Genomic DNA, 25,727 nt, shown 5'->3' on the forward strand with positions numbered 1-25,727 from the left:
TTTTATACTTAAATATGTATTGCTCGAGTCGAGGTTAATGGGTGCTCAAGCACCAATAACATACTACATGGGTCCGCCCCTGGTCTCAGAGTGTTAAGTTGATCATCCACTCCTCTGAATGCTTTGGTGTTAATCAGTTTGAGGCCATGCTTTATTAGTTTAAGACTTTTCCAAACACTTTTCATATACCCCTCTCTTCTACTATGAAGCCACCCTCTCTTCATGATCAGCTATAAAATTCAAGAATCTGAAAAGGTTTTAGGTATTCATAGTTTTCCATAGCAATTTGAACTCTAAGTGGAGAATGGTCTGAAAATTTTGGGTCCATAACGTGGACATCTAGTTGTGGGAACATCAACATTCACTCCCCATTGACTAAAGCTCTATCGATCTTGCTAGAAACATGGATGTTAGTCCAAGTGAAACTTCTACCACTTGATCGCATTTTAGTCATACTAGTATCAAGTAGGAATTCATTAAAGTTCACAATTTCCATTTCTCTAACTGGATTGCCTCCTTTCCTGTCTTCAGGATCAAGTATAGCATTATAATCTCCCAGTGCTAGGTAAGCCCCTTGTTGTTTCATATGTATCTCCCTGAGATCCTGCCATAGTATTTTCCTATCCTCTACCATATGAAGCCTATATATTGCAGTTATGTTGAACACAATTTGAGAGCTTCCAACACATACGTTACCATGAATGCATACCGCAGTCATAACTTCAACTGTAAAATCAATGTGATTTGGGTCCCACGGGATCCAAATCCTATTTCTATCACTACATCTATAATTGTGGCACCAAGACCATCTTCTGCCGAATTTAGTAATTACTCTTTGCGCTTTATTCTCTTGAACTCTATGCTCATAAATGGCAATTAAGCCAATGTGATGTTGCCCTAAGAAAGCATTAAATTCCCTATGCTTGTAAGCTTTATTCATACCTCAAATGTTCCAACTAATGAGATTCATATTGGATCGTGTTGATTGGAAGTACCACCCCCGCCCATATCCTGACTTGTCCTTTCCCATACTCTAGAGAGGTTCCGTTGGTATGGTTCCAATGACCAGTGGGTTGAATACATTCTTGGTATCCACTGTATTCTGTGTTGGCTGAGGGATGGTTTTTTAGACTTGCCTTTCACATTCTACCATTGCTCCTCTTGTGTAGTGGCTCGTGTGCCTGCAAGCATAGAGATGGCCTCCCCGTGAGCATCCTTCGCAGACTTCTTATGCCAAATTTGCTTCACAACCTTCCCCTTATTGCCCATGTGAGCTGGTTTAGGTGGCTCCTTTGCAAGAGCTGGTTTAAGTTGTTTATATGAGTGCCCCAACTGGAGGCAAGTACCACAATACTCCGGCACCCAGTCGTGTTGTACTTTTTGTGTGAATACCCTCCCATTCGGATCCACAACATTTACGGATTGAGGGAGTGCCCGGGTAATATTCATCTCCACCAAAATATGAGCAAACAATATCCTTTCCACTATCGTGGTACAATCGTCAAATATAGCGGCACACCAAGCCCACTTTCAATTCTACTCAAGGAGTCCATTCCCCAGGAGTTCAATGGCAGATTAGGAAGTCTGACCCAAATGGGAATCGTTTGGAGGATTTCAGCATGAAAGTCGAAGTCATCAGTCCACAACTTCATAATAATGGGCCTATTTCTTAGTGTGTATGGCCCTGTAAGGAACACTTCATCCATATCCTCATTCGAATTAAATCTTACTAGGAAGTACCCATCATCGTGGTAGAATACTTTAGACTTGGCAGTAAAATTCCATCAGTTTGCAATAAATCTATCTACAGTAGCAATGGTAGGTTCATGTCCTACAACATACAAAATCAAAGCATTTTTTCACTTCTCTGACTCCTTCTCTACTTCATCCTTGTTCAACTCAATAAATTGGGCACCATTTGTGATCGCCGGAGGAACAAAGTTGAGTGTTATACCTCTGGAACTCATCTTGTTACCCGAAAAGACCTCTTCCATTCCCTCTTTTCATCATGAGGCTTTAAGGTTGGTTGCGGAGGAGTTAGTCCAGTAGATATGGCTTGGTTTTCCACCACCACCACCCTCATATCCTATATCTCAGTTACAACACTTGGAACTGGAGTTGATCTCGAGTTGCTTGTTGTTACTACAGAGGATTGTGAGGATTTGAGCTTGACAAAGAGGGTCAGTCTCTTGGCTTTCCTTAATCGAGATTGCAGATCCCTTTTCATTCCCTGCTTTAGCTTTCCCCATAGCTTGAATAGTCTTCCCTAGTCCAGGTTTGTCAATCTTGTCCTTCTGTGGCCGTCCCCTGGCCATTTCCGGCGAAATCACACAAAGCTAACGTGCGCTTATCGATTGCAATGGAACAGTGGTATCGTGCGCCTTAAGGATATTAGGGTTATATTTATTCAAGGGAAAAGGGTCAAATATGCCCCTAAACTATTCGGAAAGGTCTAGATATACCCTCCGTTTAAAATTTGGCTCACTCATGCCCTCGCCGTCCAACTTTTCGTCTAGATATGCCCTTACGGGCGTTAATTGGCCAGCTGGAATTGTCATGTCATTTTTACATTACCACATGACATTTATATTAAAAGGAATTGGATCAAATATGCCCTTAAACTATTCGAAAAGTCTAGATATACCCCCCGTTTAAAGTTTGGCTCACTCGTGCCTTCGTCGTCCAACTATTTGCATAAATATGCCCTTATGGGCATTAGTTGATACGCTGGAAATATCCAGCTCATTTTCCCTTTATTTAAATGTCAAATGGAATTGTCACGTCACTTTAAATTACCACGTGGCATTTTTATGAAAATGGAAAGGGATCAATTATGCCCCTAAAATATTCGGACCCATATCCGAATTAGGAAAATGAGCTAGGTATTTTCAGCGAATCAACTAACTCCCATAAGGGAATATTTATGCAAAAATTTGGACGGCGAAAGCACGGGTGAGCCAAACTTTAAGCGGGGGGGGGAGCTAGCCAACTAACGCCCATAAGGGCATATTTAGACGAAAAGTTGGACGACGAGGGCATGAGTGAGCCAATCATTAAACGGGGGGCATATCTAGACCTTTTCAAATAGTTTAGGGGCATATTTGACCCTTTTCCTTTTATTCAATGAAAAAATGTGGTCCTTACAAATATTTTCTTTGATATAATTTCGAAATATTTCTTATAATTTTTTATCTTTTAACATATTAATTCAAGTTTTATAGAGTTGAGCCTGTTTGAATTGAAGTGGGGGGGGGGGGGGGTATATCTAGACCTTTTCGAATAGTTTAGGGGCATATTTGACTCTTTTTCCTTTAATATAAATGTCACGTGGTAATGTAAAAATGATGTGCAATTCCAGCTGACCAACTAACGCCCATAAGGGCATATTTAGACGAAAAGTTGGACGATGAGGGCATGAGTGAGCCAAACTTTAAACGGGGGGCATATCTAGACCTTTTCGAATAGTTTAGGGGCATATTTGACCCTTTTCCCTTTATTCAATGAAAAAATGTGGTCCTTACAAATATTTTCTTTGATATAATTTTGAAATATTTCTTATAATTTTTATCTTTTAACATATTATTTCAAGTTTTATAGACTTGAGCCTGTTTGAATTGACTTGAAAATTGGTCAAGCTTATTTTTAAGTCATTTTTAGTTATTGGAAGTGTTTGACTAAGTTAAAAATAACTTAAAATAAGTTTTAAATGACTTTTAAAAAAAAGTTAAAAACCAAAATTAAGACTCCCCTATTTTTTATTTTTTGACTTAAAAGTTATTTAAGTTTGATTATTTTTTTTTACTTAAAAGTTACTTTTTTCAGTCAATTCAAACGGGCTCTTAGAATTTTGAATGGTCCAATAAATGTTATACTCCATAGAAATTTGTAACTCTAATAAAGCTCAAAGTAAAATCAAATCAATACTAATGCTAACAAAAAATATTAATTCAACACTAAAATGACAATAGTGTTGAATATGTGTTCTTTTAGTTTTATATTGGTTTAGACATTCAAAATACATAGCTCAATTTTATTTTTTCTTTAATGTTTAATTATATAACTAATACTTGTTAGATTTATTTTAGCATGATTTAGTACTTTTGAAAATGATAATTTTCATTGACTTATTAATTTGCAATATTTATTTTATGCGATTCATTATTATTTTTGTTGAATATGTTAGTGTCATCACTCATCTCATATTTTGTGTTATTTTTTAAGAAACACCTTAGATAGTTGTACTTTGGTAGGACTAAAGAAATGTTTTGTACAAGTTAATTATATGTTTGTATGAATACTTTGCTGGAAAAATCTAAAAAAAACCTGAGGTTGAAAAACCCAAACTTTATTAATTTGATTTGATTTATAAATTAAATTTTTTTTATACAAATGATTTGATTTGATACTTGAAACCAACCTGACCACGTACACCCTAATCACTGTAAATAAATATGATTTGATGATTCATAGCTAGAATAGCATTGTAAGGGGATCTCCAACCCAATCCTCTATTTTACTCTTCAAATATAGAGTTTTCTATTTTTTCAGACAATCAACTCCAATCCAATTCTCTATTTTACTCTCTAAAAAGGAATCTTTTTCTCTCTCCTCAATATTATATTATTATTTTTATGTCATTCTTTATTTCTTTTTTCCCAAATAATTACTTTATATAATTTTTAATGTGATATGAAATTATATTTTATTCTAAATTTTTAAATAACATAAATTGCTAGAAAATATAATATAATACATAAATTAGGGGATAAATTCAAATAAAGTGGCATACAATTACATAAACACTCAATTTTCAAAATTATTACGTTGCTCCCATAAATGCTCTATTAATGCATTACGGAGTTCAAAATGAGCATTTTTGTCTTTAATTTTTTTATGTCTAGCTAAAAATTGTTCAAACCGGAGATTTTCATCTACCACCATTTCTATAGTTAGAGTTGGAGCCTCTACGGCATCTTGAATTGGTGCATTGAGATAACATTCATCCTCAACTATCTTGAATTGGTGCATTGAGATCACATTCATCCTCAACTATCATGTTGTGCAGTATAATACATGTAGTCATTATATCATGTAACACTTCCTTTCTCCAAAAACGTGACGGTCATGCAATTATTGCAAAAAGTTCGAGGACAAGGCTCTACTTTGCAATCATCGGAGTCCGAGGCTCTTAGTCCTACATCACCTATAGTATCATCTCCTAACTTATCATCTTTTCACTTAATTTTAATGAGAATTTTTCAAGTTATTACACTTCATCTGGACGGCCTATTGGGGTGAAGAAATCAAAATTAAAGAGATCAAAGATGAAGGTCTTTCGTCAGCTATGAAACTTTTCGAAACAAAAAATAATCGACTTGGGAAGATGTTATCCGAGTATGCTACATCCAAACAACGGGACGGCGAAAGGCTAGATAGATATATCAAAACCAAGGAATTTAGAGACGAAACTTAAATTTTAATGAAAAATTTAGAAACTATTAGTGATCCAAATGTTCGTGATTACCTGCAACGAGAACAACAACGAATACTTGAAAAAAGAAATCGACAATCACAACCGCAGTGACAACCGCAATCACAACCACAATCGCAACAATTCTCGTATCCTAATTTTTTTCTGAGTAGTACTAAATCTGGAAACGACCTATCGGATTTCTAAATTATTGTTGTGATCAATTAATTATTATGTAATGTATTGTATTTTATCTTGTATTTAAATTATTATGTTATGTATTATATTGTATTGTTATCTTGTATTTAAATTATAATGTTATGTATTGTATTGTTATCTTGTATTTAAATTATCATATCATGTATTGTATTTTTAAATTAATTTTTTTCATCTTGCCATTTTTATTTTGTGTATTCTTTATAATGAAAATTAATAATAAAATAAAATTTTATTATTCACGAAAATTAGAAAAAAAATTAAAATACTATTAATTTGAAATTAAAATAGTATATATTAAATAATATTTTTTAAAAATATTATATTATATTTAAAAAAGAATTATGAATATTAGATATTTAATTAATGAAATTATATGTAAAATAATATGTTAATTAAAAAATAATAGAAATAATTATAAAATAATAAAAAAGTGAAATAGAGAGTGTGAATAGTAGTTCTCCAAATTTGGAGAACTACTATTCAACTCTCTAAATTTGAAGAATAGAGGGTGATTTGGAGGTGGGTTGGAGTGCCCATTCTCTATTTTACTCTCCAAATATAGAGAATGAAGAGTAAAATAGAGGTGGGTTGGAGATAGTCTAAGTAGAGATAAAATATTTTTTTCGTCTCAAAATTTGTTAAAATAATAAACTTAATCGTCTGATGGTTAAAAGTAACTTTTATTACTGCGTAGAAACAAATTTGTCATATTATCCTAATTAGTGACAATTTAAATGTCTATAATTGGTAGTTAATGACATTGCATCACTAAAAATTATGTTGATTTGAATAAAATTGAACCTTGTGTACACTCAACTTTTTTCGTCCCTAATATTAAATAATAAATCATTTCGTATTGTTTTTAATTTTGTAGATAATTCAATTATTTGAATATGATGAATTTGGAGGAATTGAGAAGAAGAGTAGGATTGATGAAGAAGATAAAGATAGCATATAGAGAGAAGAAGAGTAAAGTGTATTATTCAATCTTGGCTTTATATAAATACTTAACAACTAATTAACTGATTAGTTAAACTAACTAATTATATTCAGAAAATAATTAATGTGCCCTTTGGTCCAAGTTACATTTTCTTCAACAGTCACTTTCAAGCTAGGTGGTGCAAAGACATTAGGCACAACTTGCTTGGAACGTAAAAATTAGTGTTCGACTTTATTTATTTTTTTGGGATAAGGCATAAGTATCCCTCTAGACTATGACCGAAATTTCAGAGACACACCTAAACTTAACTAAGGTCCTATTACCCTCCTAAACTCATTTTTTTCGTATTTTTGTGCACCTTTCGTGTTGACGTGGCACCTTCAACCACCCAAGTTGGTTGTGTTTGTACACACTCTCCCGCCACGTGTGTAAATTCTTTTTTTTTTAATCTTTTAATTAAAAATTATTTTTAAAAAAAAAATTCAAATTTTTTCTTTTTAATTTTTAAATTTTTAAAAAATATTCTTATTTCCTTTATCTCGTATTTAAATTAAGTTAATACACATTTTTTACCTTGTATCGAAACTTTTTTTTACCTACATTCTTTGTTTTTTCTCTTTTATTTTTCTATTGATTTTATTTTTTTTGTCTTTCGTTTTGATTTGATTTCAAATTTAATTCCAAATGTCTTGTATTTAAAGTAAGTTAATTTTGAACGGATATCAAAATAAGTGAAGAAAATAAGATAAAACATAAAAAAATTAAAACGTTAAAATTAAAAGACACTTTTAAATTATTATTATTTTTAAAATAAACATAATTTTTTTTTAAAAAGTGAAAGATAATAAATTAATTAAAAAAAAAGTTTAAAATGAAAAGAAATAAAAACAAATATTTTACAAAAGAAAGAAATAAAAATAATTAAATATATATAAGTTTAATATCAATAAATATGTGTACTAACTAATTATAAAGTTACCAATCAAAAAATAATTCAAGAGAGTGTGCACACTCTCTATGCCATGTCAGTATTTGAGGTGTATTTATTCCATTTTAAATTAATTTAGGTGGGTAATAGGACTCTAGTTAAGTTTAGGTGTGCCTCTGAAATTTCAGTCATAGTCTAAGGGGATACTTGTGTCTTATCCCTAATTTTTTAGTTAACAGATCTACTTGTTGCTCTTTTATAGGGACATACTTAGGGTTCGTTTGGTCATGCGATATGAAATCATGATTTGAAATTATGATATGAAATTGAAGTTTGGTTTGGACATGTAATTTGGATTTTTTATGTTGTATGTTTTTCATAAACATAAAAATATCATAAGTTGTAAAACTATTAAAATTGTCTCAATTCTTTATACAATCTTACCAAATAAACAAAAGATTATAAAATTTCATAATACACTATCACAAAGATATTCTTAAAAAAACAATATTTATTGATCAAGCTTTAATTCAATAAAAAAAACATATATAAGTTGTGGTGTACTTGTCTTTAATATAGTCCTCCCACATAGTACAAACAATTTTCTCACACTGAACTTACACTTCTCGTTCATCTGGCTAAGAAGAACCAATATTATTAATTTGAGCCATTTGTTGGTCAATTTGATTGGTAAGTAAATTTGATAAAAAATAATAAATCTGGTGAATATAAATGGTAAAGTATAAGTTGATATGAAGTAATAATAAATTCTATGTTAGTGAGATTTGAGAATAATCATTATATCAGATGTAAATGGTTTAAAAAGTAATGATATGAATTATAAATTTTATTTACATATGAAACAATATGGTTAGTAGATATAAATGTAGAATTGTTTTTACAAAATATAAATTTGTATTTGAAAATTTCCAAATCATGATTTTTGGAGAATATAAGATTTCATCATATGAAATCTTGAGATGAAATCGACGTGAAATCGCATGTCCAAACGATAATTTCATCTCATAATTTCATGTCGCATGTCCAAGCAGTCTACTTAATTTTGATTATGGGTGTGTTTGGTATGGAGGAATCCAAATCAACTCATTTTCCTCAAATTTAAGAAAAATGACTTCTCTTCCAAAATTGAGGAAAACATTTTCCAAAACTCCACTTCATCCTTTAATTTTTGTCTTACCCTACACATACCCGTACCTGACCTTCCCCATTCAAAATAATTTAAAATTTAATTTTTTCTTATTTTTTAAATTTCAAATATATAAATATATCCCTACCACCAACCCACCCCCTCAAACAAAAAAATTAAAAATTAAAAATTATTTTAAAAAAATGTTTCAAATTTTAAGATTTTTTTTACCTCACCCAACCCTACTCCCTACCCCCCCCCCCCACCCCCCAAAAAAAAAATATTTTCTGAAAAACATTTTTCATTCACCAACCAAACAGATTATTCACCAACCAAACATGAGAAAATAAGTTAAAATCCACTTGTTTTCCTAGAAAACATTTTCTACGAAAACATTTCGTTCATACCAAACACACCCTACGTCTTTTGAATCTTTCATCTCACAAAGTGACAATTAATTTCTATATATTTTGTTCTCTCATACAACACTGAATTGACAGTGATTTGCGTTGCAACTTTACTAGCAATATGCATTTGACCTGAAAGGATTGATTTGTACTCCAGTCTCTTTAAACAATCCTAATATCCAAGTCAAGTTTGCTATTGCGGAAGCAAGACTCCTATATTCAACTGAGCTTTAGTGAATGACCTATCTTGACCAAAAAAATATGTTACACACCTTCTTGAGTTAGGACATGTTGCTCAGTCAACATCACAATAAGTTTGGGTCTGTTCTTGATTTTTAGTTGATACTAGTATGTAGGAATGACAAATGAATGAGTGGTGGCAGATATGAATTGATCAAAAATAAGTAAGTGAAAATGGATAAAATATTCGACTTGATCCATATTTAACATGAATAAAAATGGATAAATTCAATGGATAATGTGTAATAATATTAATATTATCCATTGTTTCTAATTATGTAGAGAAATACGTACTTTCATTATAAGTTTTCTTAAAAAAATATTTTTCTCTTTTTATCGTGTGTTTGGTGAAGCAAACTATTTTCATGTTTTTCTAGAATATTTTTTTTTTGAAAAATGAATGGTCCTGAGTCAACTTCGAGAGGTCGAAATTCGTATCTAGAATTGGAATCGGGAGTCGGGATTGGAAGTTGGATTCTCAATCAGTTGGTGGGTTGATTTAAGTAAAGTTTTGAAAAATATTTTCCTAATTTAAGGAAAGTTGTGATTTTTTTTCTTACTTTAAATTTATGTATGGAAGTCACTTTCTCTTAAATTAGAGGAGAATAAGTCCATTCAAAAAATATTTTTCAAAATATTCAAGCCAATCAAACAAGAAAAAATTGAAAAATATCAAAACATTTAATCCAATCAAACAAGAAAAAATTGAAAAATAAAATAAAAATATTTTTCTTCATACCAAATACACCTTAGTAAGTGTACTTTTTATTGGTTCCTACACACTTATATCTATCATGGAGAGTGCAAATGATGGATACCTATATTTTATAATGGATGATATGAATTTATCATATTTAATCCACTTTTAAATGATTGGATAGCCAATATATTTGAAGTAGGTTAATCAAACAATAACCATAAATTTGACCAATTTTGCAACCCAGAAGCATGTCTTGCCTGGTGATTCTTGAGATATCTGCCTTCCTCAAAGTCTCCTCGAGCTATAATTTTTGTATATTTTATTTTTTATTCTATATACAAACACTGTTTTAATATATGTAAGCAATTAAATTTAATATTAATTGACCCGGAATACATGTAAAATACACGTACGCAATTAGTATAACATAAGACCAAAAATGATTTTCTTCTTCCGCGTTAAGAATTATTTTTGTAAATTTATGTTAGAGACACAACTTCGTCATTTTTGATAAAATAGTTCTTTTACAATTGAACTGGTTCCCAGCATTTAAAAATATAAACAAAGTCTGCACAAATTGATTTGTATCTATCAGGACAAGGTCAATTCTCATTTTCTCATTGAATACTTCGAGTTGAGCTACTCCATCCATCCGTTCCTTTTAAGTTGTCATGTATACGCAACATACATTGCTCCAAAATAGTTGTCAAAAGATAAAAATTTAAGAATTAATAATGGGTATATTAGTCAAACGATATTTCTAATTAATTTTTTTCTCAAGAATTGTGTCAAACCTTATCTTGACAATTAAAAAGAAACGGATGAAGGAGTAACTGCCAAGCCTAATCAAGCATTTTGAAGGATATACTTTACAGCATCCACGTAATGTTTTAACAAATCCTCCACAATCTTACAAAACATCTGTTGTAGTCCTTCAAAAACCTGCACCAAATCCTTTGACAACTCTGCTGATAAAATTCTCAAGTTCGCTATTACTTCTTCCATGGTTATGAACATGGTAGACGAACCCTCTACGATTCTTTTCCAGAGAAGATCAAAGAGAGAAGATGCTGCGTCACTCAATACTTGTAACAGAAGATTCAGCAGACATTTCAGACAGCCCTTGATGGCATCTCCTAAGGCTTGCAATCCAGTTTGGATGACTTCGCCAGGAATTTTAAGTGCTTGAATCATCAGCACGAATGCACAGGCTGATGTACAGAAAAATAAGTGAATGATGCAACATAAAAACGTACCTAACGTTGAGAATACGGTGTTCAAGAAGAGAAGCACCATTGAAACAGGAGGAAAGGATGAGAAAGCAAGAAAAATATTGATAGATTTAAATAGTTAGGATAATAAGTTGGCTGAGCTCATGTGATTAGTTTATACGGTTTAATTATTGGAATAATACAGGAAGTAGTGGTCCGCACATTTTAGCAACACAAAGTCGTCAAGTAAGTTTAATTCCAAATGGAAGATCCCAACTAATTTATATGAGGTTTTTTGTTTACAGATTGACCAAGTGAACCATTTATCAACTATTAAGACTTAAGAAACTCATTAACACCTACAGTTCTGCATTTCTCAACTCTTAAGCCCAGACGGTACCTTCCAATTGCAATAGAATGTTTATTTGCAATTAGCGACTTTTGTGTAACTAAGCAGTTCCCAACTTAATCCGTGTAACCTCTTTTATTCAGAAAAGAGGGTCGACAGATATAAACACACCCTATGTTATCCTAAAACCCAAGTAGTAAATGAAAACGAATAAAGCAAACACAATCGGTAACTCTTCATCCCTCCAGCATCTCATTTACTCATATTATAAAATGTGACAATTTTTCTGCTGGTTGCTAACCAACAGACACAGCTAGTTGTTAATTAGATCTCAGAATCAACTCTTGAATGCAACTGACCTTTCATCAATGGCAGGAACAGTCAACTGTCTTAACTCTTAATTATTGAAGAGATGGAGATCCCTCTGCAGGAGTTGACTGGCACGAGGGCCTTCTCAACAACCAAGACGTTGACCTTCATGCATTCATCCTTCAACAAACTCGGTGGGGATTAGCGGGTGGTGCAGCCACGGGATTCACGCAACTTCTTTTGCCTGCAAAAATATTTGATGTAGTCGTATAGAATCATATGCTAATACAGGACAACATGAAATGGTTTGGGCACTCATCAATAGACGAAATCATGAAACTGCTTTACACCATACATGATTTATTCACATATTATGGATGACGCTCTATACAACTCAAATTTACAAAGCATATCCTCTGACATAGACTACCAGAGAACAAATCCTTTGGTATCAGATACCAGAAACCTTCTATATAGTATATGTACATATATATGACAACATCAATAGAAAACAATCACATCACTGCCAAGTTAGTTCTCTTTAACCTTATACACAGTCCTAACGTATTCTTCTGCATCCCAAAGGAAAGAACCAAACGCAATAGCCTCCAAGACAATTCTCTTCAAACTTGCCATTGATGTCAAAATTACTTCATCACTCGCCACCAAACCTGTCTTTTTATCACTGAAGAGTGCATAGCTATGCTTCTCAATCAGATTCAGGGCCTCCTTGGACTTTGGTTTTGCGCACATCTGTAATGTTTCTGGGTCAAAACTCATCACATAATACTTCAGTTTGTCTTGCTTTTTTTCACGGAGAAGTGGTATTTGACCCACTGATGTAGATTGTCTGCCACTGATGCGACCAAAGGGAACAATCTCCGATCCTAAGGACCGAATTTCTGAAGGTAAGAGTTGGTTGTAACTAGCAATATCAAGGTAAGGGTTGATATGATCAAATTTCTTCTCCAAATGGTGCCTCAAGGAAGCCGACTTCAAAAAATATCCGTATAAAACAGAAGCAGCATATACTTGACAGAGCTTGAACTTTTGTACTTCAGTAGGGGTCCAATTGTCTGCCACATTTGACTTCTCTTTCCATCCTAGAACAGTAGTAAGATGTTCCCTAACCATTTCCAGTACTTCGCAGCTATGGATAGATTCAAGTTCCCAGTCCTTGCAAGGCCATATCTCAAGCCTGCCATTATACATGCATTTTGAAAGCCTGGGAATCAAGTGCACTCTGATTCCGGAAAACTGGTAAGATATTAGCATGTACATAATGTCTTCAACAGAAGCTTGACACTCCATCTCTTTTACTTCAGCAATCCTCCTGGCATAACATCACATTCAAATCTCAGTAAATCCGACCCAGGAGACTCAGATAGTCTATATCTAGATGAACAAGTATCAGGTAATCTAACAATGAGTTGTCCAAACAATTATTCCTACCATCATTGCACAGAAACCAACATTTACCTACTATTTTAGTCATTTCGCTGATGAATTAGGCACCAAAACAATGGCAATGTCTAGCTCCCACCAGTGGTTCCTTGTATAATATCAAAAGTAGTTACATTCCTCAAAGAGCTGTTGCATAAGTAAAATGGAACAGGAAACCAAATTTTGAACAAAAACACTCTTCCATGTTATTTTAAAAGCTCTCCTGATTGGTTAATAGAGGTAGATAAAAGATGGCCTCCTATCCGTGGCCACAACATTTTCACTTTCTCCCATGTTCCTCATGTTCATCTTCACGTCTCTTACAACCGTACTCAACTTACTACTGCAATTCTTTAAAAAACAGAGTTTTGAAATTCTACAAATTAAACACTTGTAAATCATTTATGGAACAAGAACATGCTAATTGCACCAAAATACCAGAAGAACCCAGCTGAATTTGAAATCATAGAATGCAAAAGCAGATGACTATATTTGGATTGTTGTAGCATTACTGCAGCCTATTCAATGAGGATCTCATGCTGAAGGTATCCTTTAAACTGGACTACATCTCAAGAATGAGATTTCTGTCATTCCACTACTACTTGCAATTGTAACTTGGACAACCAGATAAATGGAGAACAGAAAAAAAAATTAAGTCGATCAACTTAATGATAACCGATGATTTGGCGAGAATACAAGCAGCTTATGCTTCTACACCATCAGCTTTATTAAATAGTATGCTTGATATTCATACAGTTGTGTTGAGCACAATAAATTTTAGATACCAAGTATCTTATTTGGGATTTGTTGTTCCCTTAAGCACTAGAACTACAGAAAACTTAAATGGGCCACTTTCCAGATAATTGGATTTCAGTATCATCTTACTAATTTTTGAGGATTTGAGCTTCCTAATTTTTTTTAATCAACTTCAGATGGGATTTAACATTTCTTTTCTGATGATTCCAGTTAAAATCAATCTGCTTTTATCTTCACGTTAGTTGGATGTCATGCTTCTAGCAGAGGATTGATATTTGTTGTCGATTAGATCAACTGTGCCGCAACCTAAGTCCATGGCATGTATTTTCCACTTTAGTCCTATGCCTTTTAGGGCCTTAAGGTCCTCACCGATGTTTACCCCACCATCGTACGACCGACTCTTATACTATATTCGTCATGACCTAAGTCCATGAAACATATTGTCCACTTTGGTTCTAGACCTGCAATAATTTGTCTTTTGGATGCCACATCGAGCCCCAACAGACTTTCCTCTCATGCTTGAACCATCTTCAGAATTTTGCCAGCCTAGAAGCCCTCCAGTCCTGCTTTACCCACCCTCAGAAGTTCAGAATTTTCGCATTCTAAGACTTCAAAACCAGTCTAGGTTTGGCTCTGGTGGTATTTCGGTTCAATCAGCAAGATCTTATCCCCTTATAATTTACGAGTTTCTAATTTATAGAATTTTAATACCAAAAGTTATGTTCTTCAGATTACCAAGTTGAGGACAAAAGAAAGAGACATGATGTTGAACATGTGGGAAAAGCGGAAAATAAAAATCTTTTGGTCACAGACTTTGTCTTCCTTTTTTTTTTTGATGACAAGCGAAACCCGCAGCCGCTACCCTTTGGGTGCGCACAAGGTTTTTACCCCTGCTCCTATGCAATAGCTCGCAAACCACATAGGAGAGGTAACCCGCACTAGGCAAGCCCGGTGCGACGAGCTCGACCCAGAAGGCAAACCCCTTCCTTTCGCTGGCAAGGGGTTTCGAACTTGAGACCTCCAACATGGAAGTCTCAAACCCAAACCACTGGGCCACCCCGAAGGGTTTTAACTTTGTCTTCCTTTACTTTTCATTGACTATTTGAAAGCTTTCAAAGGGTCATCGAAAGAGTGAATTTGTTCAACATTCTTTTTCTGTCCCTACATAATGCATCACTGCATCTGTCTCTCCCAGCATTGCTCCAAGCATCTATGCTTCCCCAAAACATGTGATGCAGTTGGATAAAGGAACACACAAGCTTGTAGCAAAGATTTCCAGTTGAACGGCTCAAGAAATGATATCAATCGACAAGTATATTTAGTGCATATGGAAAACAAAGAAATTATTAAGTATATCCAAATATTGATAAGTCTAGGCTGCAATATATTCTAAACTTAGTATCTTTACCTGAAGTTCTTGTAGTGAAAGATGATATACATAGAGCCTTTTCAGCTCCTAAAATACCAGAGTTCAAATGTATTATTGCATGATACATGTTCATTTTATAGGTTTTTCTCAAGCTACAGGTTATTGCAATAAAAAATGGACTTTAAGCCCGTGCCAGATATCACATTGATCAACTCATGTCATCAGAGGGTAATCTCTATTCAAGTTGCAAAAGTTCCATTCCTATGCAAGGGAAAAGATATTTCTGGGGCTGCATAATCAATGAGCAAATTGTTGTATCCTCAATTACAACTTTGCTAATGACAGCTACAAACTGGTCCATATCTATAAGAGAATTATCTGTAACAACAGATTGATTGACATTGAGGACAATGACTAACTGAAGGAAAACCTTCCGTTATGTATTGCATTGCCAAAACAATGCAGTCTAAAGGTAATGTAATTCGAAGACACTTACAGAAACACGGAGGTCATTCATCAAATAGGAAAAAAGTGCTTTATCACGCGAAATGAAGAATTTCATATGCTATTATAATTTATTAGTTGACACAAAATAGTAGTAATTGAAAATTTCTATTGAACCTCATCCTGTTCTTTCTGATGGCAAGCATCAATGAAAGATAACTACGCTAAGTATCTCAAAAACCATTTAGTGAACGAAGATAATAATGATAACATAACCTTCTTAATATTTTTTAAGAGAGAAAGGATAAGTGTAGAGATGAAAGAAAGGAATGCAAACGATAGTCTTTGAATAGGTGGGAGATGAAAGGCGAATTGAGCTGAATGGATTTTCTTTCACAAGTAGAGATGGATTATGGATCAAGAGAGAGAGAGAGTGATTAAATTGTTTTGTCAACCTCAAGTAAATATTTAAGTACATGTAAATATCTCCCAACCCTCTCACTAATTTAGTGTCAGTTGAGTTTTCATTTGTGCTAACTTTGCTCCAGGCTCCAGCATCTGTTGTCCAAGTCTATCAAGTTGAATCCTCCTCTTAACATGACAACACCCAATAAAATAAGGATTTGGTAAATATCATCCCTATTACTCTCTACCATTAAACTCAGTAATCCAAAACAAAGAACCAACACTTCATGTGAGACTCAGAAGTTTTATGTACCTAAGAAAAAATCAATGACTGTACTACCTACTAAGATTCGTGTAAGGAAGTCTATTTTAAGTCCTTTTCTTTATTCGGGCTCTACAAGTACAATTCTATCTCTAGATACAATCTTCAAGAGAAGAGAAGCAGGGGAATTTTCTCTAGTCTACAACAGAACTTCAAAAAGTTAGTCGAAAGCGCCTTTACTTTTTAATCTTTAAACTTGTTTATACAAACAGTGGATAGTGAAGTAAAAAACACAAGAGCATGTCAGTCAAGAAAGCTAGAAAGACCAGAGTTTAAATGCAACATTTCTTTTCATCAGTATAAGCTTTGTGGGCACATGAGCTTTAATCCTGGTCCCAAGCCCCAGTCAACCCCTTTTTTTAATGATTGTGGTGTCTAGGACAACTTTCACTCATCTGAACTAATTCCACGAGATACCTACCACTTTCTACCAACAACAGGTATCAAGTAACTCTTGGGTGCCGGAGACTCCCATACTATCAGCATAAAGATATAACTCCCCGTTTGGTAGTTCATTGACCACTAGGTTACACGGAGCCCCCCATTGCATAAAGATATATTATCATGAATCATGTAAGTATAAGGGGATTCGTACAGCCTACATTGTTCTTGCAGTAGGGATAATTAAAGACAATAAAGCCAAATATGTGATAAAGGATAAAACCAAGCACGTACAACTTATAAGTATTGAAAAAGCAAAAAATCACAGTGAAAGGCGGGACGTAAAATGGTAAAAGCAAAGCAGGTACCTGTGCAGAAAAGCTTCATCAGAGCCCAAGCTCAGATTCATCCGAGCCACAGCTTCATCCCGTTCGTAAGCCAACTGCTCCAACTGTTTCTGAACAGCAACGTGGAAATACTTGCGATCATTCAGAAGCACAGTACTCAACAACCTCCCAGCCGGCGTTGCTGGTTCTAACGGCGCGTTCAAGCCACCAAATTCACACTTACTACTACTACTACCAGTAGCCACTACAAACAAGGATCTCCTACAACCAACAGAAGAAGTGCCGAATGAGGAATTGTTGAAAACAAAACAAGTTGATGATGATAGCAAAGTCTTCACCGTAAGAGGTAAAGATTGGTGAAGAGAAATTTTAGTGTAGAAGAGGCAACAGTCCATTCAACAAGCAATTGGCTAGAAACCCTTTTCAGAAATTAGGGAACAGAGAGGGAGAGGGACGATGGTTATGTATAATGATGGGTTGGTTGGGTATATGGTGAAGAGGTTGATTGATTGATAGATAAGTGGGAGAGATGATAAAGGAAAAAGACAAACAAAGTGGAAGAGAGGATAAGGATCGTGACTTATCCACTAAAAAATGATAAAGGAAAAAGCGTTTGTACTTTCGAAATTCCATTTTGTAAGTTCATTCACATCTATTTTGTTATTAGTACGAGTTACAGAGAGTCCAATATATGTTACTTATCTCTTTATTTTAATTTAAATAAATCTTTTGTATGTCTTTTAAATTTAAGTTGTTAATTATTGTAATTTATAATATTTTATTTGTAATTTTCAGTAATATATGTTATTGTCTTTATCTCAATTCATGTGACATTGATGAAAATTTAAAAGCCAAACAAATTTTTTATATGTCAGTTATTTAATTATTATGAGTTATAGTACATTTTACGTCATTTTCAAATTAATATATGTTACTTTTTTTTTATCTCAATCTATGTGATTGTTAATTATTGTAATTTATAGTAATTTTCATGTTATATCAAATAATATATGTTATTTCCTTTATACCAATGTATGAGACATTGATAGATTTTAAGCTTCCACCAATTTTTTTAGATGTCTATATAATAGTTTAGGTTTTATTACCTCTTTTTGATTTTTGAAGATCCATTAATATACTTTCTTCACAATTATCAGTAGAGCTACATTTCAATGTTTTGATAATTTAGCAACATACCCTTAAAAGAACAGACCAACGAAAGCGTCCTCTTATGGCTCATTATGTGTATTATTAAGAAAAAAGTACTTTAATTAATTCGACTAAAGATCCACTAATAGAGTGTTGGGAGAAATTAATGGGAAAGAAAAGTACTGAAAGAAAGATCCTTCAAATTAACGTGTTTCTTGCCTGCAGGTGTTCACAGGTCAGTTTGGATCGGTTATTGGTCAAAACTAAAACCAAACCAACTTAATCAATTTTAAAATTATCAAAACCAAACCAAACCAAATATAGTATATATTTATCGGTTTGGTTGTTATCGGTTTTGGTGCGGTTTGGTTTGGTTATTCGGTTATTAACCATAGACAAAAATAAAAGAAACAATTCATTCAAAACATGAAAAAAAAAGTTACAACAATCCATTTAAAACGGAAATAGTTAGAATGCCTGACATTACATAACTTTCAATCATTGAATTTATTATGAATAAAGCTTCAAAATTCATTATTTTGGCCTAGAAGAAAGAGAAAGTGATATTTTCAATCTTATAAAGAATTGTGACACTCTCATATACATAAAACCAATAAGATAAATATTCTCACCTTGAGCATTTTTTCTTTGATAAGTAAATTATAAATAAAATTTGATGAAAATACATATAAAATCTTTAAAATTATTTATAAAAACAATATATTATGTATGTATATTAATAAAATATATGTAACTTTCAATCATTGAATTTATTATGAATAAAGCTTCAAAATTCATTATTTTGGCCTAGAAGAAAGAGAAAGTGATATTTTCAATCTTATAAAGAATTGTGACACTCTCATATACATAAAACCAATAAGATAAATATTCTCACCTTGAGCATTTTTTCTTTGATAAGTAAATTATAAATAAAATTTGATGAAAATACATATAAAATCTTTAAAATTATTTATAAAAACAATATATTATGTATGTATATTAATAAAATATATGTATATAATTTATCGGTTCAGTTTGGTTATTTCTTCGATTTTTTCCGAACAAAATCATAACCAACCCATATATTATCGGTTTTTAAAAATCTAAAACTAAACCATACCTAACCCAAATAAAAATTGGTTTATTTAATCGGTTTGATTCAATTTTTCGATTTGAATCGATTTTTATCCAAACCGTGAACACCCCTAACCACGTGTAGTATAAAGATAAAATTGCAAGTGGATCAAATGACAGAAAGATCCCAGCCAATCCAAATTGCATATGGAAGAAGCGGGGGCTTTCCTGACGTTTGATGCCAACGGAAAGCTCCTCACATTCCCTTTTTATGTTTTTTATCAGCGTTTCAAAGTTATTTCATAAACAAATCGTGTAAATTTCATATGTAGTCATTGAATGTTAATTTCAAGTAAATACTATAGTGGTTTGACTCTAAAAAAAATCATGACAAATAAAAGTGAATGAAGGGAGTAGTAAATATCAGTCACCAAAGCAGTCGTATGGTAATAAGAAATCAAAAGAAATACAACTAACTCAAACTTAAATGGGTCCCATATTTTCAGAAAGTTGTACGAAATATTTATATTTTTAAGGGAGAAATTAGTCCAATAGATACAAAAAGTTGAAACGCAGCCACACTACTTCTTTAACTAACCAATTGAGTTACTTTTTTCACGTGAAATTATAAAATTAGCCTCTTAATACTTTTCCGTCAATTCCCATAAACGGGAAGCTCCTCACATTCACTCTTATTAATAGTAGTAAAATAAAAATAAAAACTTTATAATATTGAGTTTAAAATTAAAAAGTAATTGGCCAATTTTACAATCGATAAATCAAATCGAATTTTTTTTTATTAGGTTATCGATTAGGGTTATTAGGTTAATGATTTTTAAACGATTTTGTAATTTTTTTTGTTGGGTTATCAGTTCGGTTTTTGATTATATGATTATGGTTAAATTGATAACCCAATAAGAGTACATCAAAATTACTATTTTACTCCTTATTATATAATAGTGCCTCTCTATTGTGATACATTCTCTCTTCTGGGCACGAACAAGTATTACCTTGTCTTTTCTTAATATAAGATTTGATTGTGATAAAAACATACCATTAATGTTGTATTCACAATTTATTGCACGAGTCTTTAGAAGGAACTCATACATTTTCTTTGTAAGCAAAATATATCAATGTAAAAGTTCGTATTGCACTTCTATTCTTGCTATTAATATTATTTTATTTTATAAGTATCGTGTATATATAATCATATCGACATTTTCTCATTGGTTAAATCGATAATTGAATCATTAAAGACCAAAATCAACTAATCGAAAATCAATAATAAGTATCGTATTGGTTTGATTATCGATTTAGTGTGTTAACAAATTAGAAATTGATAAATCAAACTCATAATACATAAAATTGAATTGAACATACAGATGCACAACCTTAGCGTTATGCAACTATAATAAACTTCTCCAAATTTCAAGGCACACTATTACTAGGTAATTGTGTTATATAAATGCTTTTGAATATATATATATTTATTTATTATTTTTTTTTTTTTTTTTTTTTTTTTTTTTTTTTTTTACCCTTTTATATAAGCCAACAAGAGTTGGAACTATCATGACATTAGGTGTTTGTACCTTTAGCATTATGTATTTGTATCTTTATATATAAAAAAAAAGGGTACAATTCTAATGTAGGATTCTTTCTGGCCCTATTTTATTGGTTGTTGAGCACGTAGAAAGCTTTACATCTGTGTGTAAGTTATAGCTATTGTCTTTACATATACTCAAATCAAAAGTGAAACCATCACTCCTTCTCTCAACTCTTACTAATATCCATTAATTTTAAACTTCTAAAGCTCATCTCCTTAAAGCTTGAAATTGGTCCAGTTTTTTATTTTGTCTTTATTGCTTTCATAGGTCTACGTTTTTTAAGTCCTTTCATTTACTTTTTATGCACTTCTTGTTGATTCTACTTCTGTGAAGAAATAGGATAATAAAATAGATGTCTTCCCTTTTGTTTGTTTCACTGATATGGAGAAATATTTCCTTCACACTTTTATGTAGTTTTTCTTTCATGTTTCAACCTAAATGCAGTACTAGTATATTTTTTGGTTTTTTTCTCTCCTTTTGTTTTTTGATTTGTTAGTTTCTATTGCATGTTAGTACTATTATTGTTTGTTCTTTATATTGTACAAAAGGTATTTGATGTTATATTGTAACGCACTTTCTCCCTTTCTTTAACCGTAGACTCAGAGAAATTCTACATTTCAAAAGCTGACACTAAAATTTTAAGTACTGAATCTCCATAAGAATTATCTTCAATTATATAAATCTAATCTAAAGTGTGGATTAGATTGTAGAGACAAAAAAATTATAGTATTTAACCTTTCATATGTGCCTTACCATTAGCAAGAGTCTATGAATTCAAAAGAACTCTAACTATTGTGGCTCTCTGGCCCTTCTTGATCATATTATTGTGAAGATAAAGAGATATGACACTAAGATTCAATATTGAATGAATAACAACTATTACTCCCGATTGGACTTGCAAAGTCCAAATCGTGGACATGAGTCGAGCGACAAAGTGTGGAGAAAGAAATAAGATTCTAAAATATGATTTTGGAAGACGAATAGGTATTCTCGCTTAGTGTTATCGTATCTTATCATTTAATAATAATTATACTATTTATCTATATCTCACAAAGTTCTCAGACTTTACAGGAGCAGCAAATCAGGACATGTGTATATGGTAATGATATTGACTATTATGTAAAAAAGTTTATATTGTTGGATACATGTCTAATCTCCATTGCCGGAGTGATAGTTTCACTATCGTCATACGGAAGATTAATACAAAAAATGTACTGAGTGCTTAGTAAAGAAACTCTAATTGAATATGTCAAACCAAATGATGAGTTTGAGAAACTACTATTGCCTTCAACCAAGCTAAATACGACAACTTTTGCTAGTATTGCTCATATGACTCCAGATCCTACTGCAAAAATTGGTATATCCCTCCTACCAACCATTAGTTAGCTGAACATTTATGTTCCCACATGTAAAAAGTTCATATTTCTTTATCTCTTACCATCAGATATTATAGAAGTTGTTCTCCAATGTGGCCCTTCAAAATATACAGGCAGCACTCAAATTAGGTGTCGTGATGTTTTATTGATGATAATCAGTATGTAGAAACTTCCGTGTTATATATTGTTATTTACGTTTTTAAATTTTTACACAATTTTAAGATAGATTCGAGAAAAAATGATATTGTATTCCTCGTGTTTTCAGACGAAATCAATTTCTGCTCACTTTATCGGATGATTTCGAAGAAATTGAAGGAAATGTGTTTTGTTAAAAAAAAGACTGGTTTTAGTTTTTAGAGTCGCCACTTAATTTTTAAAGTGAAAATTAAGAAAACTATTTTCTCAAAAGATTAAAAATAGAAAATCTAGTGAAAATTTTAAGGGGGTTCGAGGTTCATATTAATATTTCGGGAAGGGTTTGAAAGCAATCGAAATGTCCGCTAACACGCGGTTATCCGATAATTAACTGTTTGACTAATATTTAAAGAAATATGCATACTTGACTAAATTACGAAAATAAACAGTTTGAAATTTGAAATTATTTTTAAGGGGAAGGGAAATATTAGAGAAATATTACTTAAGTAAATAACCTGCAAATATTCTAAAAGAGGGTGAAGTAAAAAAAATAGATAACCTTATTTAATTTTAGAAAAACATAAGTGTTAAACTCAAAATGGTTTTCTTTAGGGAATTGAATTTTTGAAACCTTAAGATTAATTCTAACAAATAAACACATAATAACAGTTAAGTAGATAAGGAAAGAAAATTTAGGCCCAAGTCTGGATTTGTCGCCTGGGCCAACACTTAGGCCTAATTTCGTTTTGAACCTTTGGACCATTTAAATCATCTGTACATGTCTTAATCTAACATAAAGAAATGTTTCTCTTTTGGGCCTTAAGGCCCAATTCTTGCACCTGTCCTAAATTCTAACAAATATGACTTGAAAATGAAAGGATGGGCCTTTGGGCCCAAATCTGTCATGTATGCAGCATATACACTAAGTGTATATTAGCTGTATATTTTGTATATCAGCTCCAATTCTTGTTCGTCAACTTTTCAGGGGACCTGTTCTTCGATTTCTACGACTGACTGACTCGAATAAAATAAAATTGGGCCTCCATGGCCCAATAGGAAAATGCAAGGATAGAGTGTGAGGACCTGGGGCAGATTTCACATGCAACAAAAATGGCAATAAATTAGCATATGATCTGACCAAAATGGAAAGAGTAAAGAATATGCCAAGTTTTACACAAAGAAGAGATGAGATACATATATTTATCACATAATCCAAATTTAAAAGAAATCATACAAGGGCAAGCAAGAAACTTTAATGTCAAAGCCTGTAATGAACAACTTTTTTAGGAAAATAATTGAATAAAGTCGAGCTGGCAAGGAAATCTACAGATATTGCCGACATATACATAAACCAGAAAGAACAAAGTCACAAGTTGAATGGTAAAACAGTGAAGAAAAATCCACATGCTGCTCTTTTAAAAAAAGTTAACCATTTTCAAATAACAAAATTGATACAGAAAGCACTCAAACAAAACCATTCTAGGGATCAAACGATACTGGGCGGAGATTTAAACATGCTTGCAACAAGGCCACATATGATTCGGCTATACCAGAGAAAGGCAGACCATGAAAAATTATTCTAAAATAAAGTACCGAAGCAAACTCAAAACCAAAACGAGCAGATAATAAATTAGCATTTGAAAGATATCAGACTATGAAGTAATACGAGTGAAGGGACAAGAAAAATGTTGATAAGATACACATGCATCTAAACATTGACCCTAACAGATCAACAAATGAGAAAACGAACTGAGTAGGCTAGGAGGAGCAATATTCTGGATCATACAAACATAATTTTCTAACTAAAATCAATATCGATTCTGCCTGGTTCCAACATGAAAACAACCAAGAGTAATTAACAACACATGAGCAAGAGGTAACACTCAAGTTTGTGACCTATTGAGACCAAAACAACACACCATTTCATGTTTTTTTCCCAGAAGAAATGCCATTAGAAGTTGAAACGACTTGAACTTTCGCACAAATAGCAACTTCACAATAAGGAGATCAAACTTAGGCCTATCAAAACTTTAATCATCTACAACCAAACAACAAGACGAAAATCAACATTTAAACCACACTTTATTAAAGGAAAGATGAATGTTAAACCCAACAGAATGGCAAGATTATTTGTTTTAAGACATAACTAACACAACCATGCACATGATTTAAAACTTAAAAAAAAAACTAAGTGACTAACTTAAACAATTGAGCCAATCCATCTGGAAATAAAGAAAATGCAGCAACGATTTAAATGACACATTGATGACATATAAGTAGACTCGACTCATTTGACCTATTTGAAGAAAATTTTAAAGTGCTTAGAGATGATGAAACAAACTCGACCAAATGAACGCATTCTTCAAATTTGCAAAGAAAACTTAAATGCTAACCATTAAGCTAAAAAAAAAGACAGGAAAAAGTAGACATGGGAATCAAACTAACAACAACATAAGATATTTCAGCCAACCTAACAAGTAGCGACTAAACGAGGACAGAATAACAACAAGGAAACAAACTGCTGAACATAAGAATGAAAAGGTAATCAAAACTACTAATCAATGAATTTCAGGCATAAATCACACACAAAGACACGTTCCATGCTTTAGTTAACTAAAACATCGACTCGTAACACAAAATCTTTTTATCAAACATTAGCAGTAAACCTAAAGAGAACTGAAGCATTCAAACGAACAAAAAGAGGGTCAACAGAGACCTTCAACTCACAAACAAATACCATACAAAATGAGTCAAGAATGAAGTTTACCTTTTCGGAGGCAGCAAACTAGAGACAACGACGAGCTAGAATGACGACCTTCACCACGCAAAACTCGAACACAAACCGTAGTCAAGAAGTCTGGGTAGGAATATCAAACCCAAACGCTGAAAAACAAGTATCTCCTCTGCTTTTCCTTGAATTATATTTAGTAGGTATTTTAGCTATTTTCGCTTAAGCTATTCTGTGTATTTTTTCTCAAAAATTCCCATCCCTAACAATGAAT

At 32.6% G+C, this 25,727-nt stretch overlaps 2 protein-coding genes across 2 annotated transcripts; both read right to left on the bottom strand.

Annotated features, from left to right (window-relative positions):
- Positions 1–10,881: 10,881 nt before the first annotated feature.
- Positions 10,882–12,028, bottom strand: LOC125830659 (uncharacterized). The gene is made up of 2 exons (XM_049509841.1): positions 11,971–12,028; positions 10,882–11,262 (listed from the first exon to the last, which is right to left on the bottom strand). Exons 1-2 carry the CDS (start codon positions 11,975–11,977, stop codon positions 10,898–10,900), a joined length of 372 nt encoding a protein of 123 aa, XP_049365798.1. The 5' UTR covers positions 11,978–12,028; the 3' UTR covers positions 10,882–10,897.
- A 223-nt stretch (positions 12,029–12,251) lies between these two features.
- On the bottom strand, positions 12,252–17,872 carry LOC125830640 (UV-B-induced protein At3g17800, chloroplastic). The gene is made up of 2 exons (XM_049509814.1): positions 17,409–17,872; positions 12,252–13,253 (listed from the first exon to the last, which is right to left on the bottom strand). The coding sequence occupies exons 1-2, from the start codon at positions 17,780–17,782 to the stop codon at positions 12,452–12,454; spliced, it is 1,176 nt and encodes a 391-aa protein (XP_049365771.1). The 5' UTR covers positions 17,783–17,872; the 3' UTR covers positions 12,252–12,451.
- Between the last annotated feature and the right edge of the window lie 7,855 nt (positions 17,873–25,727).

This window comes from Solanum verrucosum, unplaced genomic scaffold, assembly GCF_900185275.1.
Source record: "Solanum verrucosum unplaced genomic scaffold, falcon-dt-bn FXZP01000297.1, whole genome shotgun sequence".
In the NCBI taxonomy this organism is placed as follows: domain Eukaryota; kingdom Viridiplantae; phylum Streptophyta; class Magnoliopsida; order Solanales; family Solanaceae; genus Solanum; species Solanum verrucosum.

Excerpts from the sequence above, each read along its gene's own strand:
- LOC125830640 (XM_049509814.1), bottom strand. The coding sequence starts at position 17,782 with ATGGACTGTTGCCTCTTCTACACTAAAATTTCTCTTCACCAATCTTTA. Across the intron at positions 13,254-17,408 it reads GATGAAGCTTTTCTGCACAG|GAGGATTGCTGAAGTAAAAG; the intron begins GTACCTGCTTTG and ends ATGTTATGCCAG.